The 20256-nt window shown below is 44.4% G+C and overlaps 1 protein-coding gene across 3 annotated transcripts in view; it reads right to left on the bottom strand.

Moving 5' to 3' along the window:
- Positions 1 to 20256, bottom strand: part of PHACTR4 (phosphatase and actin regulator 4) — a 79043-nt gene that overhangs the window by 35028 nt on the left and 23759 nt on the right. For 2 of the 3 annotated variants that reach the window (XM_010576185.1, XM_010576187.1), the window contains exon 2: positions 7935 to 7981. In XM_010576185.1, the coding sequence (XP_010574487.1) occupies positions 7935 to 7950 (16 nt within the window). In that variant the 5' untranslated portion in view covers positions 7951 to 7981. Of the gene's footprint in view, positions 1 to 6052; positions 6124 to 7934; positions 7982 to 20256 lie in introns of those variants that run through there. The other variant, XM_010576186.1, reaches the window with a different exon arrangement.

The raw sequence follows: 20256 nt of genomic DNA, 5'->3' as shown, positions 1-20256 counted from the left end.
CGGCCGCAGCGCAGAGTCGCGGCCGGCGAACCCCCCCCCCCCCGGGCCGGGGGGGTACACGGCCCGGGACGAAACGTTAGGAGGAACGCGAGGGGGGCGTGTGGCAGCGCTGGACGGTGGGGACCCTCTGGGGAGGGGTGAAACGCGGCCACAACAGGCAGGGAGGGGAATTTGCCAGTCCTGCAGCAAGCACCTGTGTGCATCCCACGGGAGAAGCCTTGGAGGAGAGGTGCTGTCTCAGACACAGATCTCTGCACCCGTTCTGGCCGACTTTAGCACGATTTGTTGCTATTTCCAGCTCTAGATTTCTCCAGCGACCACGCCGCGACCTCCCAGGTTAGCAGCAGTGACGCCCCATACACCTGAGATGAAAGCGGGTTTCCAGGCTGAAATGGAAGATGCTGACAAAAGGAGCGAGACGCTGCAAGGAAATTGTACAGCTGAGTTACACCAGCGTACGAAGCTTCATCTTACACAGCCTTAAGACAAGTGCTAATAGGAACCAGGATCCATTGCAGATCCTGAGTCTGCAAAGCTCAGCTCAGCAACCAAACAGCCTGAGTACCAACAGGCTAAACAGATCTGTAAGTGGAATTTAGTAACTCCTATAAATATTATTGTACAAGAGAATACAAATTTATCATAACCCAGCTGGTAGGTCCTTCAGAAATCTTAAAATCTATGCTTCACAAAGCAAGACAAAACCAGGCTGGGTTGAAGAGCAATATTCTTCCTAAACACATCATGGTTATCACTCGTCCCATCACAGCTGGATTGGTCCAACCTGTAAAAAAGCCACACCAGATCTCTGGTTTCTTGTTGCACTCAAGTGTTTTAGGAGACAAAAGACACCTTCAAAAATCAGAGCCAGGCTCCTTTTCAAGACAAATGAGAAAGAAACAGATAAAGCAGTGACATCAGCAGTGACAACATGCAACTGTTAGCAACCGGACTGCAGATCAGCACCGGCCCTGCAGCCCCGCGGGGCCTGAGAGGCAGCTTTGTTCAGCCAATGGCTCAGCTAACACTATTTACAACTCACAAGGGCAGCAACATTAATGAGAACATTCGGTATTTTGTTCTTAAAAAGCCAGGTTTGCCATTCAGCCTGGACACATTGCTGCTGTGTGAACTAAGAAAAACAGTAATAACAAAAATCACTTCATTTATGCTAAACCCACTTACCTCTGGTTCCAGGCAGGCTCCTCTTATACCCCCAACCCCAATAAAATCAGCTACTAAAATCCTTTGACAGATTTTACAGGCAGCAATGTTCCAGAGAACAAGGTGATTTTAAGGTCCAACAAGTTGAAAATGAAAACTAGAAACTCTCGAAATCTGACCCTTCTGCTCTGTGCCCTACTTACTGAACCACAATAACTCCACACTCACTATTTTACAGTGAGTCGGCCTGAATTATCCGGAGGATTGATTACATGTCCTACAAGGTCTTATCTCTTAATACAAGGAATAAGATCATTCAATTCAATCATGAAGCACTTCAGCAGATACAACATTTCTCACTCAACATCAGCCTTTGCTACTATCTTGCTCCAGCCAGCCTGGAGGCCAAAGCATCTCATTCCCAGCACATCCACAGCTTAGCCACTAAACCACAAAACCAGCAAAATTAACCTCTGCTTTCCTCCAGGCAGAGCTGTCTGTAGAAACTGCATGGCCATTTACTACAACAGCCTTAAAAGTCACTTGAAATGGGGTGCCATGGAATTACAAGGTCTCTGGCAGGTCAGCAAATAATCTCTGTAAAACACTTGGCTTGCAGATCAGGAGGGAAAGGCAGCAAAAATTCAGACACCTACTCAAATCATAAGGGGCTTGTTCGGGGGTGGAATTACTGCGTATTTATTTTCTTAAATGCCACACCAACTAGTGGATGGATAGCTGATCTGAACCATTTGCAAATACAGCAGGCAGAACAGCAGCACTGACATCCAACTGCCCCAAGCAGCCTGACAGCGCTCAGCACATTAATTACACTAAGAACAACTAGAACGTCCATCGCAAATTTAAGAACAAAAGGCTGTCAGGATAACGTCCTAAAATATTCTGTGACCTTGTCAAGTGCACTCGGACTTATTTACAATAATGCTTTCACACAGGTAAGCAAGTGTTCTATACCGCACTTTAAAAGTCAAACTATCTCCACTGAGATCAGTTCAACCCTCCGGTAACTCTGACTAAGGAACAGTAGGATTTTGCCTTTCTGTATGCTTGCAAATTAGCACACATCAACTGTAATTAAATGTTTAATCTCAGGCACTTTGACCACTTTGGCTCTCTCCTATTGTATTGCACAAAGCACTTATATTGCCATATACATAATATACAGCATCTCATAAGGGAATCGCAGCTTCTGTGTCTTCCTGGAAGAAAAACCTGTTCTTTTGTTCTAGAACAGACATTATAAAGAGATTTCCACTGGCTAGTTAGCATTAACTGTTCTTCTCTGGCAGACTTCAGAGCTGTGTGACAGTGAAGCACTCAACACCACAAAGCTCCATGCTTGATTCTGCAGATCAAAACCAGAAAACAACAAATGCCATCTCCAGCAGCCTAGTTTAAACTAAGAACCACATCATCAAAACACTTTAGTTCAACATAAAAGTGCACATTTGACAAGATTTCCCTAAATGCTGCTGAACAGTTAGTTAAATGCCTGTCCTGGCAGCAGCCTCGAAGCAGCTGATTTCCAGTTGAAACTTAGTCATCAAAAGGGGATTCCCACACAGCCAGTCTTGAGCATTGGCAGCAAGTTGAAGAACCCATGAATCAGAGGCTGGCATTTGCTGATGAACTTGGATGAAAGGCAAAGAATAAAACAAAGTGCCCTCCACCTCACCGTCTCCCTTCCTGCCCCTACTTGGACCCTTCCTTTTTTGAAGTGCATCACCCAAAGTACTGGAATGACTGTCCTAGAGATCTAAAGCCTTGTTAGGTTTCTGAGGAACAGAAGACATTGAGAGCAGCACGTATTTCCTCCTCAACCCTGACACCCTGTGGCAGTCGCCATCAGATCAGAGGGAGGTGCAGGTGGAGACCTTCTTCCCATGCAGGCAGCTCCATCTGGCAGCTGTGGTCCTTGCAAAGTCCTTGTCTCTGCCACCAGTCTCCGCTCCACTCCAGAGGTACAAGATGGGAACTCAAATTCGCGATCCCTCTCCTTAGGTTCAAACTAACAATCTAGAAGCAAAATATTTTATATCCTAGCAGCCACTCCCTCAGCTTTCACTGCTGCTAAACACAAAAGGCTTCATAAACAAAGGAATATCAAGAAGAAAGCCACTTGGCAGACGCCTTTGAAGCAGAAAACTGGTTTTCCTGAACAGGTTTTGTTTTCTCATAACAGACTTTGCACATCCGTAGTCTTCTGCTCTCTTCTACTTGTACATGGTGCCTACCCAGAGGAGATGCCGAGCTTGGTGGGCCTTGGTAAAGAGCAGCAGCAAAGGGTCCTGGCAAAGTGCAAGAGGGATCCCACACACGTTTCAAGCATCGGCCAGCAGCCGTATGAAAACAAAGTGTTATTTTCAGATCCCAAGGCAGCAGGCTGATGGAAGCCAGTGTTTAAAGCATCTTTTGGACAGGTCATGGTCACTGCACCTTTACCATTGCGTCCATTTCCCCTTCTGAGCATTAGTCTTTTAAAAGGCAGCAATGCCAGAACATGCTTGGACAATCTAGCCCTGGAATGATAGCTTGATATGTCTTTCTGATCTCAAACTTCCTTTCAGACAGCAGGGCTGCTAGAAAGTTGGCAGCAATGGATGTATACTAAAAGGTACTGCTTCTACAGACATGCTCTGAACCAGAAGTGATCTAGAAAACCTGTTACCTATGCACATGTGGTGATCACGCACTCATTTCCATAATGGTTTTGAACCTGTGAGCATCTGAAGGTATGCTCTCATTTTTAAGGATAAAAATGGGAATCAAGTAGCCAGCTATGTGTCCTGCCAGGAGCATGTAGCGGAGCTGGTGGCATAAGAAGCAAGTACTCACATTTCTAGCCGCTTCCTCTACTCACTATATTTGGAGCCTAAGTCTCCAAAAGCAGCAGATTCATATCACACTGGTTTCCTTATGAGGCATGTAGCCCAGAAGTCAGCATAGATGCTAAACCAAATTACTTCTTTGTTTGCACAAAGGTTAAGGACTCAAAGAGTATTTCCTATTTTTAGAAGGAAAAGAATTCGGAAAAAGTAGCACAGCAGGAGGTACAGGGGATGAAAGTCAAAGGGGATGAAAGTCAGCCTTGAATAAAGAAATAACTGCAGAAGATTCTTAAAGCATCCATAAACTTAGCATTTCAAGTGCTGTTCTAAAAAAGCAGCTTTGGGTAAGAGCCTGTGTGTGCAAAGGCTCCTTCACTAATTTCCCAAAATGCTTCACAGTTGTCCCACAGAGATTTAGCTTTTAGGGAAGCTACCAAGACGTTCATATTCCAATGCCTGCAGAGGAAGCATGTAGCCACAAGCAGAAACTGTAAACAGAGCACTGAAGTACAGGAGGTCAAAGGACCCCAGAGCAAACCCTTCCCATGAAGAAAGGCATTGCCATGCTCCCTCCACAGCTGTTCATGAGTGATTAGCTCAAACATTACCAGGCAAGTGAACTGCAGGCCTGCTTCTATGTTAGGTCAATCCAACACCACAGCAGAGCTTTCAAGGAACCACAGGCACAAGGTGAGATTTGCCCTGCCAAGCACAAAGCTCCCTGCTTCTTCAATATTTTGCTTTTTAAGATCTCACAGCTAGCATTTCATCTGCTTCTAAGTCTAAGACAACAATCCCTTGACTAAGAAAAAGGTCCAAACCTAGCTCATATCATGCTAAGATAAATAAGTGGTCTTTGGAAGGGGGTCTGGGCAGCAACAGTGTGGGCAGTAGATGGAACAGCGGAAATAGGCTCCGAAAATAGAGTTTGATCCTTCACCCGCACCACAGGAAGGATCTGAAGAGGGGAAAGGTATTCCAGTGACATTTCCCTTCAACAGATCACTTGTGTAGGTGGGACCTTGGAAAGCAGGGAAACTTGGCCCAGCAATGTGTGTATATTTAGATTTCATTTATTCCTCTCACTAACCTCCATCCTCCCACCTGCCGCACAGCTCCGCTGACAACTCGGGGGCAGCACTCTCCCTCCAGCACTGACTACACAGGGCTGTGCTCCAGCCTCACACCAAGGCACAATCCATCGCCGCCACCTCTCAGCTTCTACACAGAACCTGGCAGGTTCCCACCACTTCAGAACTTCTTCCATGTCCAGTAGGTTTCACAGCATGAGTCAGTAGCTGAGGGCTCAGGCTGACAAGCTACACAAGTTGCTGCGACTTGAGCAGTTTACACATTTGTTAAGCCAATGCCAGTCACAGCCTATAGTGAAGTAATTTGGTTTTGCTCAAGTCCAGCATTAGAGTGAAAAACTAAGCCACCTGATGCTGCCCTGCCTACTACACATGCACATCCAAATTACTGCAGATAACTGACATGTGGTTACTTAAACTATAGTCACCTGCTCAGGGCCACATCCCAAGACTTGCAAGAAGACTCTGTATGTTCTTTTCTATATTTGAAACACAACCCAGGGTAGGGTTGAGAGCAATTTTAAGTTGCATACCTGTTCTAAAATAACTGTGTATAGAAAAGCTCTGCAACTTCACTGCAGCTGCCTGGAGACCATGCTTCCACTAGCCTTCAGGGATGAGCATGAATTAAAATCCGAAGACAACAGCAAATTTCATTTTTAATTAGCCAGGGCAGCCAGCCAAGGAGGGCTCCCCCACCCACCCATGGCTAGTGAAGCCTGACAGCTAAAAAGGATTTATGCTTCACTGTGCAGTCCCAGTGGCCATTTGAAGCACACCAACTCTGAACACGCGCCAATGCAGTTAAAACAAAAGCCAGCCATGCAGCATTGTGAATGCAGTTAATATACAACCAGTTAAGGACAGCAATACATCAAAAAGCACCAGGCTTTGAGGGAACAAAGGGCATCGACTTCAGCTCAGCTCCTGCACGCAGCTCCGCCTTACCTCATCTCCAGTCTCAGTGCCGGGAACAACCCAGGAGTCCTGAGCTTAGCAGCACTTGGAGAATGAGCGTCCTTAAAAGCAAAGTAATTTTAAGGAAATAATAATAAAAGACCCATCTGCTTATTCTGCCTTTAATACGGGGCTCTCAGCTCCCAGCACTAAGGAGGCAACACGTAAAGCTTCACAACCAGCTGTGTGGGGTGTCTGTGCATGCAAAGATCAAGTGCAGGTACTCCATCCTAAACTTGCACAGCTGAATTTGTTCAGAGGGAAAGGGGAGCTAATTTTACTTAAGTTGGAAAAATGCAAACAGAACATAAGGCCTTTCACATCCCAGGCCACCAGTGCTGCTCAAATCAGGAGTCAAAGCTCTTGGTAACCTCAAAAGGCTCCAACCCCATGTCTCACTGATCTACCCCAAAAATAAGAGTTCAACTACACATAAAAAGGGACAAAAAGCTTTGTGATATGAACACAGCTGGTTGTTGGCAGCCCCAGCAGAGGCTGAGTCCTGGTGAATAAGCAGAGCTCACAGTGTTGCTCAAAGCCATCCCATTAATGCAGGCTGGAGAGATGGAAAAAACTCGCCCTGCTGCTGTCTGTGCTTTGTCCTGGGGTTGAGCAGGGAGCTGTCATCTCCACAGCCATTGCTTCAACATCAGCTGCCAGCGCCACACTTACTTTACCCGTCCTCCCCCCTCGAAAGTCATCATTTGGGATTAGTTTGCCACGAGCAAATCATAAGGGAAAGCAATCGCCACAAATTAAATGTGCACCTTACAGGCTAACAATTAGAGGGCACGGCAGCAATTCTTGCCACCAGGATTATAAGCATGGCATGTTTTTATGCATGTACTCTTGGCTCGTAGCTGTTCCAGCCAGGTCATTGGGCTCCAACAGACCAGCTTTGTATGAAGTCAAAAACTGGCCTTCAGCAGACAGGCCTGGTACATCTGCCACACCAAGCACACCGCACTGCTGACGAGTCCATCGATTCTCAAGTTTTAAGGATGGCATCACCTAGCTGCATAGGAATAATCTACAAATAACATTTACGGTCACAGAGTTGCACTTCACTACAAGTTAGAAGTCACTAACTGCAACATCATGGTCCACAAGATGCGAGGTCAATATGCTTAATGGAGACTGCCCTCCCACAGTGCAGGCAAGAGCTTTCATGCAAATCTCATTTCAATGGGAGGGAAAAAACGGCCATTTAACTCATGTCTTCCATAGCCATTTTAAGCAAACAGATCGAAAAGCTATTCAAGGCAATCTCTAAGCCAAAAATCTATGAGTTTTAGTTGCAACCGTATCCTTGCATCAGTTAAATGTAACAGTGATGAGTTTGTTTGCCTCAGGGCAAGTAGTACAAAGTGCCTAAAGCAAGAGCTTTAAAGCCAAAATTTTGTTTAGTAAAAAATTCCTGTATCTTCTGCAAGAAAAAGCAGCCTAAAGAAGTAAATACAGAAAGAGAAGTCAGGAGCTACCATGAGCTGATCCTTCTTCATGGCTTGCCCTGTGACTTGTTCAAATTGCATACCAGCTCAATGCTTCTAGCCTCTTACCTATTAAGAAAGGGGATGTTGCTTGTTTTCAAGAGTTTGGGATAGCCAATAGACTTGTAATCCAGGTTTCACAGACGGGAGATTTCAAAAAAGATCTTCCAGATGTACAACACAGCTTTAATCAGATCTGGTCCACACCATTAGTGCAGTACAGTTGCAACTGATGCATCTGCCAAACTAGCTTGTTTTCTAATCATCTGCTACATTTGAATTGAAGACATGAAGTTTAAAGTAATAAGGTTCTTTACGATGCTTAACCAAGGATGAAAGAACAAGTCCACAACATGCGGTAAGATATCCAAGAGTGTACTCACCAGTGTTCTCTTCCATTCCTCTTGCACACTAGCTTTCTGAGCAATTCCTACAAAAACAGGAAACAAAATTGACACACAAATTAAAATTCCAAGTATGACCAAAGCTCAGGTTTAGTTTCACTTCTCTATCAGCTCTGCTCAGTCTACACATAACCAGCGTGGAGGGAACCTAGAGTAGAAATCCTGCCCCAGCAAACTAGGAACAAGAGCGTGTGGCATCTTCACCCCTCTTTGAAGATATCAGTAGCCTCTAATCATACACATGCTGTGTTGGAAAGAAAAGAGAAACAAAATTAAGGTGTAATAATTACAAAGCATCAAATGTTTGTTCCCAGGGAAAACATTCCACATCTGCCTCTTCAAGGCGGCATGTGTCTGCTGTAAAAGGCAACAGCTATTGCTTATCTAGCAAAGGCAGAATAGCACATGCACAGGAAGTATTGTAGATATCACACAACATCAAGACAGTTCTGAACGTACTGGAGAAGACAAAAGGAGGAACTAGGATTTTAGTAGCAAACTCAGCTTTTCTCTGGAGAAAGTTCTGAAATGAGGTGCAAGAGGAACTAAGTTTGGGGAAATCAGGAGACATCTTGTTTCTGATATATTATGTAGTAAAAACACGCTCAGCATTTTAGAAAAAGGGAGCTTCTGTCCTGAAGAGCTTGCAGTTCCAACTAAGACAACCACAATAGGAAATGTCAACAGGCACAGCATGGGGTGATTGAGAAACAGCTACAAAATAAGCTTGCTTCCAGTGCTGAGAAGTCAAAGCTAGCTTTTATGCATAGCCCATTTCAGCCTAACCCTTCCCCACTAAGTCTAGGACAGCACATCACCTTACCTCCCAGCAGCAAAGTTTCTTGGCTGTAATGCAACATCAGATCAGATGGATCATCTCCATCTGATAATTTGCTGACTTTACAGCACATGCTCAGCTTGCGCGACAGCATTGGAGCATCACAGGGCTGTGGTGTCAGAGGAGATAACCCTACCACACCATCACTGGAAGTGCGCCTGAACAAGCTATCGCCAGCAGGGCTTTTAAGCTTTGCTTTGCTGAACTGTGTGGGCGAAACACTTCTTTTGATCAGACAACCATGCTCCAGGCTACTCTCTGTTGCAGCTAGAATACCATTGCAGCAATATTCTTAGATGGGGAGGAACACCTTGACAAAGCCATTAAACTCTCAAAACATTGTTGGCAATCACAGCATTTAAACAGCTTAGCAAAGAGAAGCGCTATCTGTGCGGACTTCTGGGCAGCAAGTCAGTCACCCAAGAACATCACATGGTCTTCATTTCAGAGGCAGATTACCACGAGGTTACTTGGGAAACACCCTCAGAATCCCTCCAGCTTAATCCACTAACACTGTTAAAACGCAGCTAACTTTCACATGCATTTTGGATTCATGATTCGGTACATCCACATGACATGCCTGAAGGCTGCATCAAGGACACCATTTGCAAAAACTAGAACAAATGGTCCCCACTGAAGGTGGAAGAGCCATAATGATTTTCACAAGTATCATTATAAAGTCAGCATCTTCACACAAACCCAAACCCCCAGTTAGTAGCAACTCTACTGTACAGGGCATTTGCAGGTAAGGTCTCCCTGCCTGCCCTTTCAGTAAGCCCTTCTGGGAAGGGAAAGCAGAAAGGAAACAAAAGCAGACACCTCAAAACCTACTTGAACCTCACATAGATGACAGCAACCCTCCTACTCCCCCAGAGCCACCAGGGAGTTCGGTTTAATTTGCCTTTCAAGGGCATTCCTGCACAGGCTGCGCTGAGCTTTGCATATTACAAGGGGCACATTTGTGCCTGGAATACTAATCCTGGCAGCCCATCGCTGCTGGACACTCACTGTACGCACCAAGGACATCTGTCATCGCCTGACAGCACGGCTGGAAGCACCTCAGCCTGTACGAGGAGGGATCCTTCTGAGCAAAACACTAAATACACAATCATCTGATTATTAATAGAACAAGCATAAAAGGTACATCGAAGAAAGAAAAAGCGATGCCGGGTTAGAGCAAGAGGGAGCAAAGTCAGGACTCCCACAGCATTGCCACGAGGCTGCCAAAGCAGGAGCACACGTCTCTGCCCGCGCTAAGAAACGGGCACTTTCTCACCAAAGCAATGGATTAAGTAGTGCAGATCCTGCTGCCAGCGTTAACTAGGACCGGCTAATTGGGAAGCTGTATTCTGCAACAGACAGTTTGAGATAACCTGCCCCGCAGAACTGAAAATTCCTTTTATCCCCTACTGTCAGACGTTTCCCAGATACAACGTAAGCCTGAGAAAACTCGGATTTTGCATTTCCTTTAGCATGACACATGCTACAGCTCCTCTGAATATTCATGTCCTCAAAGTGCTTACACATTCCCTGGGCCTGACAGCTGTGTGAAATTCCTCTGTTACCGGAGAGCCGCCTGTTACCAGCACAGCTCCTTTCACTGCTCCGGGACACACCGCTTTGCAGCCCTGCCGCCTGCCCCTTGCTGCTGCTCAGCATCACAGCGAGCAGAAGCATGGCCTTTGTCTGGCTTGTTAGTTCAAACACTTCGCTCTTTTTTCTTTTTTTTTTTTTCCTCTTCATACCAATCTAAGAATATATTCTTGTTCCATTGACCCGTCTCTGAACTCTCAGCAGCAAGGTGATGGCTTTTTTCCAGCTAGGCAGCTAATCCACACACAATAGAAAATGACTGCTCTGCAGCCATGCTCTAGTATATTCTACAATGTTTTCTACCCTGTTTCTTCAGTCTTCACATGCTCTCTGCTGAAGCATGGAATTTCATCTGTCCCAGCTCTATACCCATGTGCTCAGCTCCATTGCATCCTCCTGAGGATGCGGTCCCACAGCAACCCAAATGGACCAACGCCCAGACTCTGGACCTCCTTCCGTGCCTTCCCAGCCCTTCCTTGTGCCAGCACTGATCCAGCCACCCAGGGACCAAAGCTGACCAGATGCAAACCAAGCACTTTCAGAGGAGCACACAGTGGGTTGGGATGGACAAGATCTTGACAGCCCTGGCTCCAAACACTAAGTCACCACGAAACTGCACACTAAGGTGCCACTGTTTTTTCCAGCCTCGAGCAATCCACATTCAGCTACAAGCTTTACTGATTGCCAGCTTATCCACTTTCTCATAGTCTCATTTTCAGCAACGCTTACCCAGACCTCTTGAACATTATGCTTTCAGCTTCCTCCACAGTGAAGCTCATTAGCTGTACCACTCTGTCCTCACAGGCGTTTCTGATCTAGGACTGCTCATGTCCTCCAGTAACACTGAACAGCTTCCTGCAAAAGACTAAGGGACATTTCCAAAAGTCCAACTAAAAACCAAGCCAATGTTGGTTGTTTTTCCCAACTAAACTAGAAAACTGACAACTCTTCCAAACAGAAGTGGCACATTACTTCTCCGCAGCGTCTGCTAACAGGCTTGCCTTAGGCATGGAAAGCCAGTTTCCATCCTGGCTCAGCTCTAAATCACCATTCCAGAGGGGGACGCGACAGCAGCTGGGCAGCTACTACAGGGCTCCTACTGTAATGAGACACAAAACCGGAGGCTGTCTTGGAAAAAAAGCATGTGGGGGAGAGAAAGGATGTTCTTATAACAGTCTTGAACTATATCCATCAGTTGGAGGGAGAGGGAAGTGTTAACAAACATCTAGTAGCCTGAGGAACAAGGTCCTGCATTAATACAGACCATTACTGAGTGCTCCAGTGGCATAGCCATGAAATGAAACCAAACTCACTTGACAACCTCCTAGAAGATATTTTATTTTGACCTAATATGGTGCTAGTAACAGTCAATCAATAAACAAATATAATACTAATCCATTATGCTAGTTCAGTCCTTTGCTTTGCACCATTTTTAAATTGTTATGTACTACAGCATCACCCAGAAGCCCAAATCCTGAGCAGGTCCCCGCTGGACTGCATGACAGATGAGACTGCTCCTGCCTGCAAGAGCTCACAATTATAACAAGAAAAAGTGGATAAGAAGAATAAGGCTAGCTGGGAGGCTGAGGCCAGGCACAGAGCAGCCTGCTCTTCATCACACAGGTTGTCTGGGGAGGTTCTGAGTTTTCATCCCTGGCTTGCCGAATTTTACTCGAATGGTAGAACCAAGCCATCAGAAGGCCTCTTCTCAGTGCATCAAAGCCAGCTGCAGATGTTTCTGAAAGGTTGGACTCACAATAAAAACTTCCCAACTGCCCCACCAGATCTGGCTGTCCATCCCTTTTTATAAATGCAATTCAAAAAACCAAAATCCCAACTTTTTATTCTCTCACCAATCAATTACTCATTCCAGAAAGACAGATGAGTGGATTTTTGCAAAGCTGAGATAACTCCACCTAATGCTATGGGTACGCTGTTCATGAAGCCCCACGAAGTCCCCAGGGGAAGGGCTAAAGTAACTCAATTTATCTGCCAGCCATAAGATTAAAAGCATGGTAAACAATATTAAAATTCTGTTCTACAAAGCAGAATAACTCAACAGCACAGAACAGTTCTCCCAAGGGGCAGCTTATAGCACGGGTGCACAGATGAGAGTTTAAATATCACAAGGGAGATTCTTAAAAAGCCTAAACAAATCAACCATGCCAAATGCACTACTATAAATTACAAGACAAGGTGTGAAGGCAGACTTAACCTGTTGTTGGACCAAGCAGTACAGAGGGGAAGAGAGAGATGCACAGGCCCTTCTTCAGGTCAGCGGAAGCCAAGAAGCTTCTCTGTTTTTCTGACTTCATCTAATAACAAATCAACTCCACCTAAAAATCTTGGTTTGCTCACGTCCTTCAGTTATCACGGTTTGAACATCATTTGCTACAAATGGTATGCTGGCTTCAAAATCCTCCAAGCAGCCTCTGCTGACACAGTTTGTTCTGCACTGATCACGCACAGCGCAACAGAGAGGTCAACTCCTGTGCATCCTGGAGGTAAATCAGAATATTCCCCCTCAATAAAATGACACGGATTAAACCAAGTTGTTCTCACAGCCAAAATCTGGCAACACAACAATGAACAGGGTGCACCAATAATTAACAGCCCTGCAGCTTCTCTCTCTTCGCAAGGACCCCAACACTTCAGACTGGAACGCGGCTTGCATTTCTTCACTTGTTGGAAAGCAATCACTTCAAGCAGGAACACAGCAGCTGTTTAGCACAAGGAAAGGGCTTTGTGGAAGAAGTGGGAAACAGTGGAAAAATCAGAAAAATAGTATAACAACTATAAATGCAATTTAAATAGAACACTAGAATAACTAGAGTTGAGAAACCTAAATACAGTAGATATCGCAGCAAATGAAACCAGCAGATTTTTGTCATAGATTTAACATTTGATAACTGGCTCCCCATGCAAACAGCAAATATTTTTCAGCAGCATGGTAGCTGCCTGTGGGTGGCACAGTAATATAACATTACCAGAGAGGAACTGGAAAAGGGAGCTGCATCCTCCGTGACTGTGAGATGTGGTAGGCAAGTAGGTTTTTTCATCACTTGCGCAAAGTAAACCTTAAATGCTCATCGAAACGCTGTGCAGAACATTGAAGTGGGACTCCAGATCCACCTTCGCTTGCAGCTCTGCTGCTGACCAGCACATTGGACCCCGGACAAGGCCCTTTCTCTACGTGTGCCTCAGTTTCCCCCTCTTCAAGAGGGGATTGACTCCTACTGTAAAGCAATTCAAAACCAAATTAAAACTTGCAATACTCTATTTCCTAGAAACCACTACCTTATTTAGGACTCCCACAGTAGCACATGGACACCTCACTCGGCTAACAAGCCAAACACAGCAAATTTTTTTCATATTTCTGCTTGAAACAATCATACCAAGTCTCAAAAAGCCACTGTAGCCTCTCCAAGGTGTTTCAGTTCACTGAATGAGCCATATTTACCAAACCTTAAACAAAAAGCCAGAGCCTATAGGAAAGCATGGCACTGAGATGAACAGAGCATGACTTCTAAGCCAGCTCCCAGTGACAAATGCTATTTCTATTTAGCTATCAGTACGGTAAACACTTAAAATTCGCCTCCAGACCTTTTGGCAGCTGATCAACCACTCTGGAGGTGTGGATGCATGCAGGGGAAAAAACCTGCAGTATGAATATAGCAAACCAGCTTCCCTACTCACCGTCCTTGAAGCAGCTGAAGGGCTCGCTCGCCTCTACCAAAATTATCTTCCTCATAAAAACAGAGGGTAAAATTAAAACAGAATGGCTGATTCATGCAGAGGACAGATGCTCTTGTTCTTATTATCATGGAAGCTGACACAGGAGTAAGAGCATCCAAAGGGAGGTAGCAAGGCATGGCTATTCCTTGATAACCTCCCAAAAGATGGAAGCTCTAAGTCACCAAGAACAAGAGACTACTTACCCTCTGGATTCCTGACTGACAGCTAGACTGTAAAACTTTAGATTTACCTCTACTGTTGAGTAGATTTGGAAGTTTTTCCCTAGAAGGCTTGACAGATGTACTCATCACCTGCAGGTTACCACACGTCTGTGTGCAGCTGGTATTTAGTGCCCCATCCTCTCAAAACTCCGTTTCATCAGCTGTCTGCCCAACATTTAGCAATGCAGGTTTCAGCTTGGAAAAGTTTCATAAAAGACAAGATTTTAGCTTGGCTCAGCAAGGCGGCTCAACACCTAAGACTAGAACCACAACAGTCAAAACTCACCACCACCACCACCACCGCTGCAAAACAATTCTACTGCAGAAATCTTTTCAATAGAGGAAGATGTATATTTAATTATAACACAGAATAAACAAAATAGCCCATTTGTGGAGATCAGAGATGAGAACTAAAAGCAATCCAGGCCTGGCATTTTAAAAAAGCCAGAAGAGCAAGCTTGATATAATTAAAACCAGGATATTAAAGATGTTCTAGAAACACACTACTTAATCCATCAACACATACGAACCCTTAAATGTGAGTGTTAATAAATTATTATACTGAAGAATGCAATTCACACATTTTGTTATTAACCAGAAAAGTCTGGGCACACCAAAAGGAGAGAAGGAAAAGAACTGATGTATTTGTAGAGCAGTTTCCACAGAGGATCCCAGTTATCCAAGTACCCAACTCATTTTTGCACAGTGGGACTTAAGAAAATGAACCAGGCTCCACCAGCACCTGCTTCAGCATACTGCAGGCAAAAAAACAATGAATATTTGAAGTACAGAGCTCATTTGCCCAAAATCTAAGCTCTAGTTTCTATTTCTCCCTCTTTCCAAAAAGCATGGAATGACAACTGAATTCTTGACTACTTAAGTCCCGTATTAGGAATAACGTTATTGCTGCTTGAGCCACCATAGCACCAGAGCATCCCTAGCTAGCTACAAAAATACCAGCTGAGTTTCTGCAAGCCTAGACCACAGACCAATCTCCGCACCAGAGCAAGTTCTGTATAAATTAATTAGTGCAGTAATAGGAAGCACACACAGGAGATCAGGAAATGCCTAGAGTCCAATTCACCTTTCAGAGAGTGTTATACTAGTGTAAAGGGAAAGCATTCAGGAGTGTGGTCCCCATTCCTCAGACTTGTGAATATTAAGAACAGAAAGTCTTGAGATGCCTTTTCTTCCTAAAGGCTATAAAACAACACACAACATAGTAAACACTGAGCATCTAAGATTCAAACTCAAAAGTCAACCTGATTGCCTTAAACCGCCACCAGTAAAAGGATTCCTTTTCACCCAGATCTTTTCTAGCTCGTTGCATTGCCACAAAAACACTAACCTCAGCATTTTTTAAGGGAGAAAACATGGCAGACACGAGGCTCAGGAGATCTCCCTTCCAAAAGCAACTAAAGGTCAGCTTGCAGCTCCTGTGAAATCCCAGCCCCAGCAGTACCACACTTGTTTCAACTCTGAACTGGCATGTTTCCATCATGTCTTTCTGCACAACTGATTTCAGCACAATAGGGCTTGTCAGAAATTAAAATTCCTTTGTGATCAGTATATACCTGCTCATACAACAGTTTGTTCTTGTACTACACCTCACAGACAATTTAAATTTACTCGAAAAACCTCTAACCAACTCTATCCGTACAGAACCATGGACACAATTAGAAATGAGAGGATTACTGACTCCAGGGTGAAGAAACTGCAGCAGCCCAAAAGCATGGGACAGCTTGTCTGAAGCTAAGATCCAATACTGCAAAGTAAGCAGACTCATAATAGCAATTTCATGATAGAAATAAATGCATCTGCCGACTTGCACTCGACTGTACAGATGAAGTTACATTTTTTCCTTAGCTTTAACAATTATTTTCCACCCTTTTTGAATTTGTACAGAGACCAACGAAGAATCTCACACCTCTGCCACAAGAGACTGATCAGAGATAATCATCACATTCATTAGGTCTCAGCACTGCATACAGCACTGATTCAGTGAAAAGGCTTTACTGTTTCTGAGGAAGCCTACAGCTTTTGAAGTAGCAAAAGCTGCTTTTACACCCCAACAGGACCTCCTAAGAAAAAACTGCATCTATTGAACAAAATCCATTTTAACCTGATGAATGCTACTGAAAACATGAACTCAGTCCTCTGCTTGTAGTTGTCTGCCATGAAGCATAAGAATGAGCTTGTTCGGATGTATCAGCAACAAAAAGCTCCATCCTCAACGTACCATTAAGGCGTGCAGTTGAGGACTGTGGGTTGCACATATCATCTAGGCTATATATAATCTGTGCCTGCATTGCACTGCAACACGCACCCAAAAGGCGCGTAATAACAGGGTTACTTATTTACCTCTGGCTTCTCGGGTAAAATACAAACCACCTTTGCCTTAGTTTTGTGGTTTCCATTTTCGTCAAACTTTCAATGAAAACAAAGTAGCTGAGTACATATTGCAATGCTGTGGTAATGCCCCTGCAATTATGACTCGATAGACGATTTCATTTGCAACCACCATTTCCTCACCAAAATGAGGCCACTCTGCCACAGCCACTGCAAAGCCAGTTGCCAAAATGTTTCTTTTTGCCTCTTTTTAAGAAGCAACAGGTATGAGCTTAGCCACTATCAAAGTGCTAAAACAAATCTGTCAGAAAGCTCACCTGAACTCTGAAAAAGCCAGCAGCAGTTGAGGCAGTGGCCAAATTTGCAGTCCTGCCATGTGGGTCTTTCCCAAGGCACCTCGCACATTCGTTCCCCGCCGCATGTCCGACTGCTTCCTGGGATAAACAGACCGCAGGGTACGCACAACCTGATTAAACCCCACACTTTCACTGGTGCACATTCGAGTACATAAAACAGGCACCTCTAACCAAATTCCATACTGAAAGGCAACGCAATGTTCCCACTTGAAAAAATGCGAGATACAAGAAACCTGTGCTGTGTAGGTGTCTTTATCAACCTAAAGTATAGAGTCAACCTCCTTAACCGGACACAGCTCAGCTATTTAAAATTAAATCTCTTTCTGAATGGACACTCTGGAATCACGTCACTGCGTCTACAGGAGCCTTAAATTTCATCTTTTCATTCAGATTTTGCCGTACAGTATGCAGTTCAGGCAGAATTTGCAATTCAGTTGTAGCCTTATTTTTTCTTTCACAGTTTCACTACAGTAATTTCTAATTACGTCTGATTAAGATATCGAATATCCTTAAAGAAACCCTCCCCAGGCAATTTATTCTTCTTGTGTTCCACAGCTCCAGCTTTAATAAAAAGGTGCCCCAACCATAACTAGGAAAACAGAGAAATTAATTCCCACTGCAGATCTGGCAAACTCTATAACATAAGTACAGGCAGTGAGGCATCCCACCATGAAAACAAGCCCATAAAGTTTCTGAACAAGAACATTTCCTTTAAAAAAAAAATAATCATTTGTAGTTCTCCATTGCTGTGCACCAAGTTTATGAAGCAGCAACACAGTTTGCATGAGGATCGTGCTTGCTACAGAAATCTGGCCTCACATGCCCTAAATTGATTCTAATCTCAGGGGAAAGCTGTGCCTTTCCTAAGGCTCTTCCAAACACCTCCGGATAGGGATCAATACCACTGCTAATTCACACATAGTCATTCATCTTTCAGACCTGTTGGAGGTTTTGGACTGATACACGCCCCCAAACCTCAAGGAGGATAATCTTAAAAAAGGTGGTGGTGATCTCCTGAAACTCCACCATGAACAGGAATGTTTCTTTCAGCCTGCTCCCATTCTCTCATTGCCATTCTACTAACTCTCAGTTTAGAGATGACAATTTCCACCCAGCACATTTAGCTGCATTAAGAGCTCAACAAATTATCACAGCTTCTTTTCAGCCACAAAAGGACCTTCTACCGTAACAATGGCTAGAAAAACACCCAACTGAACAAGCAAATCTCACATCACACCCTGCAGGCAGGCAAGTTGATCTGGTCCAAGAAAGTAAACCCAGTGAAAACTGCTCTCCTACCAACTGTGCAAAATTAAACAAGAGGAATCAATTTCAACAGCAACGAGCAGATCAGTGAACAGACAGGACACAGAAGGAGAAAGCATCAAGTATCTCAAACACATTTCCAAGGCACAGAAGCTGCTAGCTGAGGAAATGCCTTCAGGTGGGGTGTATTAACTGTAAGCTCACTGGAGCCGGCTCTCCAGTCTGCATACCTGGCACAGTGAGCTCCTGGTTCACAAGTGGAGAATCTCCCACACAGGAGGAGACATGCCTCGGACACGAGTGCTCAGGGTACGTCCAGCACCTCATAGCCCTGCCTCGGGAACCAGCACAACTGGGTGGTTTGTCAGATCACTTGACTCTGGATCACCTTGAATAAATCCATCTAAGAGCTAAGTGAGAATTATATACACCTCACAAGGTGATACAGTAGAAGTCCAATAGGAGAAAGAGCCTGTTAGGAGCTTCAGAAGAGAATTAAAATCCAGCAAGGAAAAAATCCTTAAAAAACGAGCAGCTTCAACTGTAAGCTATGACTTTCTGGTGACCTCTCTTGTATGCCACATTCAGCCTTTCTGTTCTGTTCCACTGCTGTGTCCTTGGACATCAGAGCAGGTTCATTAAAACACTCCATGACCCCCTCCCCCAAGCACAGCTATCAACTAGCCAGAAGCTGCTGGTTTGCTCAGCAAACAAGACCTTTTGATAGGTGCCAGCACAAAGAATGGTTACAAAAGTACCCCATACTCCCTCCACCCACACTAGCACTTCCAGCAAATTTTAAACGAGAACAGACTTAACAATATCAGAGCAACAAAATAGATGAAAAGGAATGAAACTGAAGGAGAATGTGATCTCTTAAACAATGTAATATGGGAAGAGGCATATTAAGAAAAATGTTAACACTAGCAGGACCTAAATCCATACTGAGCCATGTAAACTCAAAATAAACAAAAAGTGCTTTGCTACACTTTTAAGACTTCAAAGGTAGCTCTGAGTAAGCCCCAGGAGTTAGAAACCTGCGTGCGTATCAGGCAGCCACGAGTATAAGCCGAGAGCATTTCTGGAAATGTAAAAATATGCTGAAATCATGTTAGGATTGTATCCTTACCTACAGCTGGAAAACGTACTCATTTTAAATGAAAGCTGACATCAGTCATGTGAAACACACCTTGGTTCAGTTCTTAGAGAAGGTAGCAGGTGGTAAAATATTCCATTTTAAGGAGAGAAAAGATTTTTCAGCACGGCCCATGCTTCCAAGGAGATGTTGTTAACCACAGAGTGACTGCACAACACATACCCACTCACGTTCAACACCTAACCCTGTTAGATACGTCCACAGAAAGCCACACAGTCGAACGCCCTCTCCATCCCTACCCCAGCACAACATGCCCTTCTAAGGAACAAAACCCACCACTTTGCCACTGCTGACAGTCATCTCCAGCACGTACACTGCGACTCGGCACACATTCAACAGACTTGCTGCATACATCTGCCACACAAGGTAAGGAGCTCGGTCCCTGCATGTAGGGCTTGCATCACTGCATGTAAACGCCCAGCACACCATCACTTCCCACTTCCGAATGTCAAGCCAAGCTGTTCTAAAAGGACACCTCGTAGTAAGATGGTGAAAGGAAGTGTTTGTGCAGATTATAATGACCTACAGTGACAGGTTTATTAAAGGGAAAATCAGTTCTGCAATAAAAAAAAAGATATTGAGGAATAGCTATTTTGTTGTAAAAAGGAACTGAAGCATGATCCACTCTGACCCAGCGTCACACTGTAAATTAATGATGCTTACAGCAATCTTCAGAATTGGTAGGTAACCCTTCCCCTTTGACATAAGTCAAAGTTGGACAGATGATTTAATTCATTTGAAGGCCACAGAGGGTATTTGTCAGCCAGTTTTGGGGTTTGCCTATAAA

The sequence above is a fragment of the Haliaeetus leucocephalus genome, unplaced genomic scaffold (genome assembly GCF_000737465.1).
Source record: "Haliaeetus leucocephalus isolate CR32 unplaced genomic scaffold, Haliaeetus_leucocephalus-4.0 Scaffold517, whole genome shotgun sequence".
NCBI classification, from domain to species: domain Eukaryota; kingdom Metazoa; phylum Chordata; class Aves; order Accipitriformes; family Accipitridae; genus Haliaeetus; species Haliaeetus leucocephalus.
Note: the sequence above shows the minus strand (reverse complement) of the source record. Positions and strands in the feature narration are given on the sequence as shown.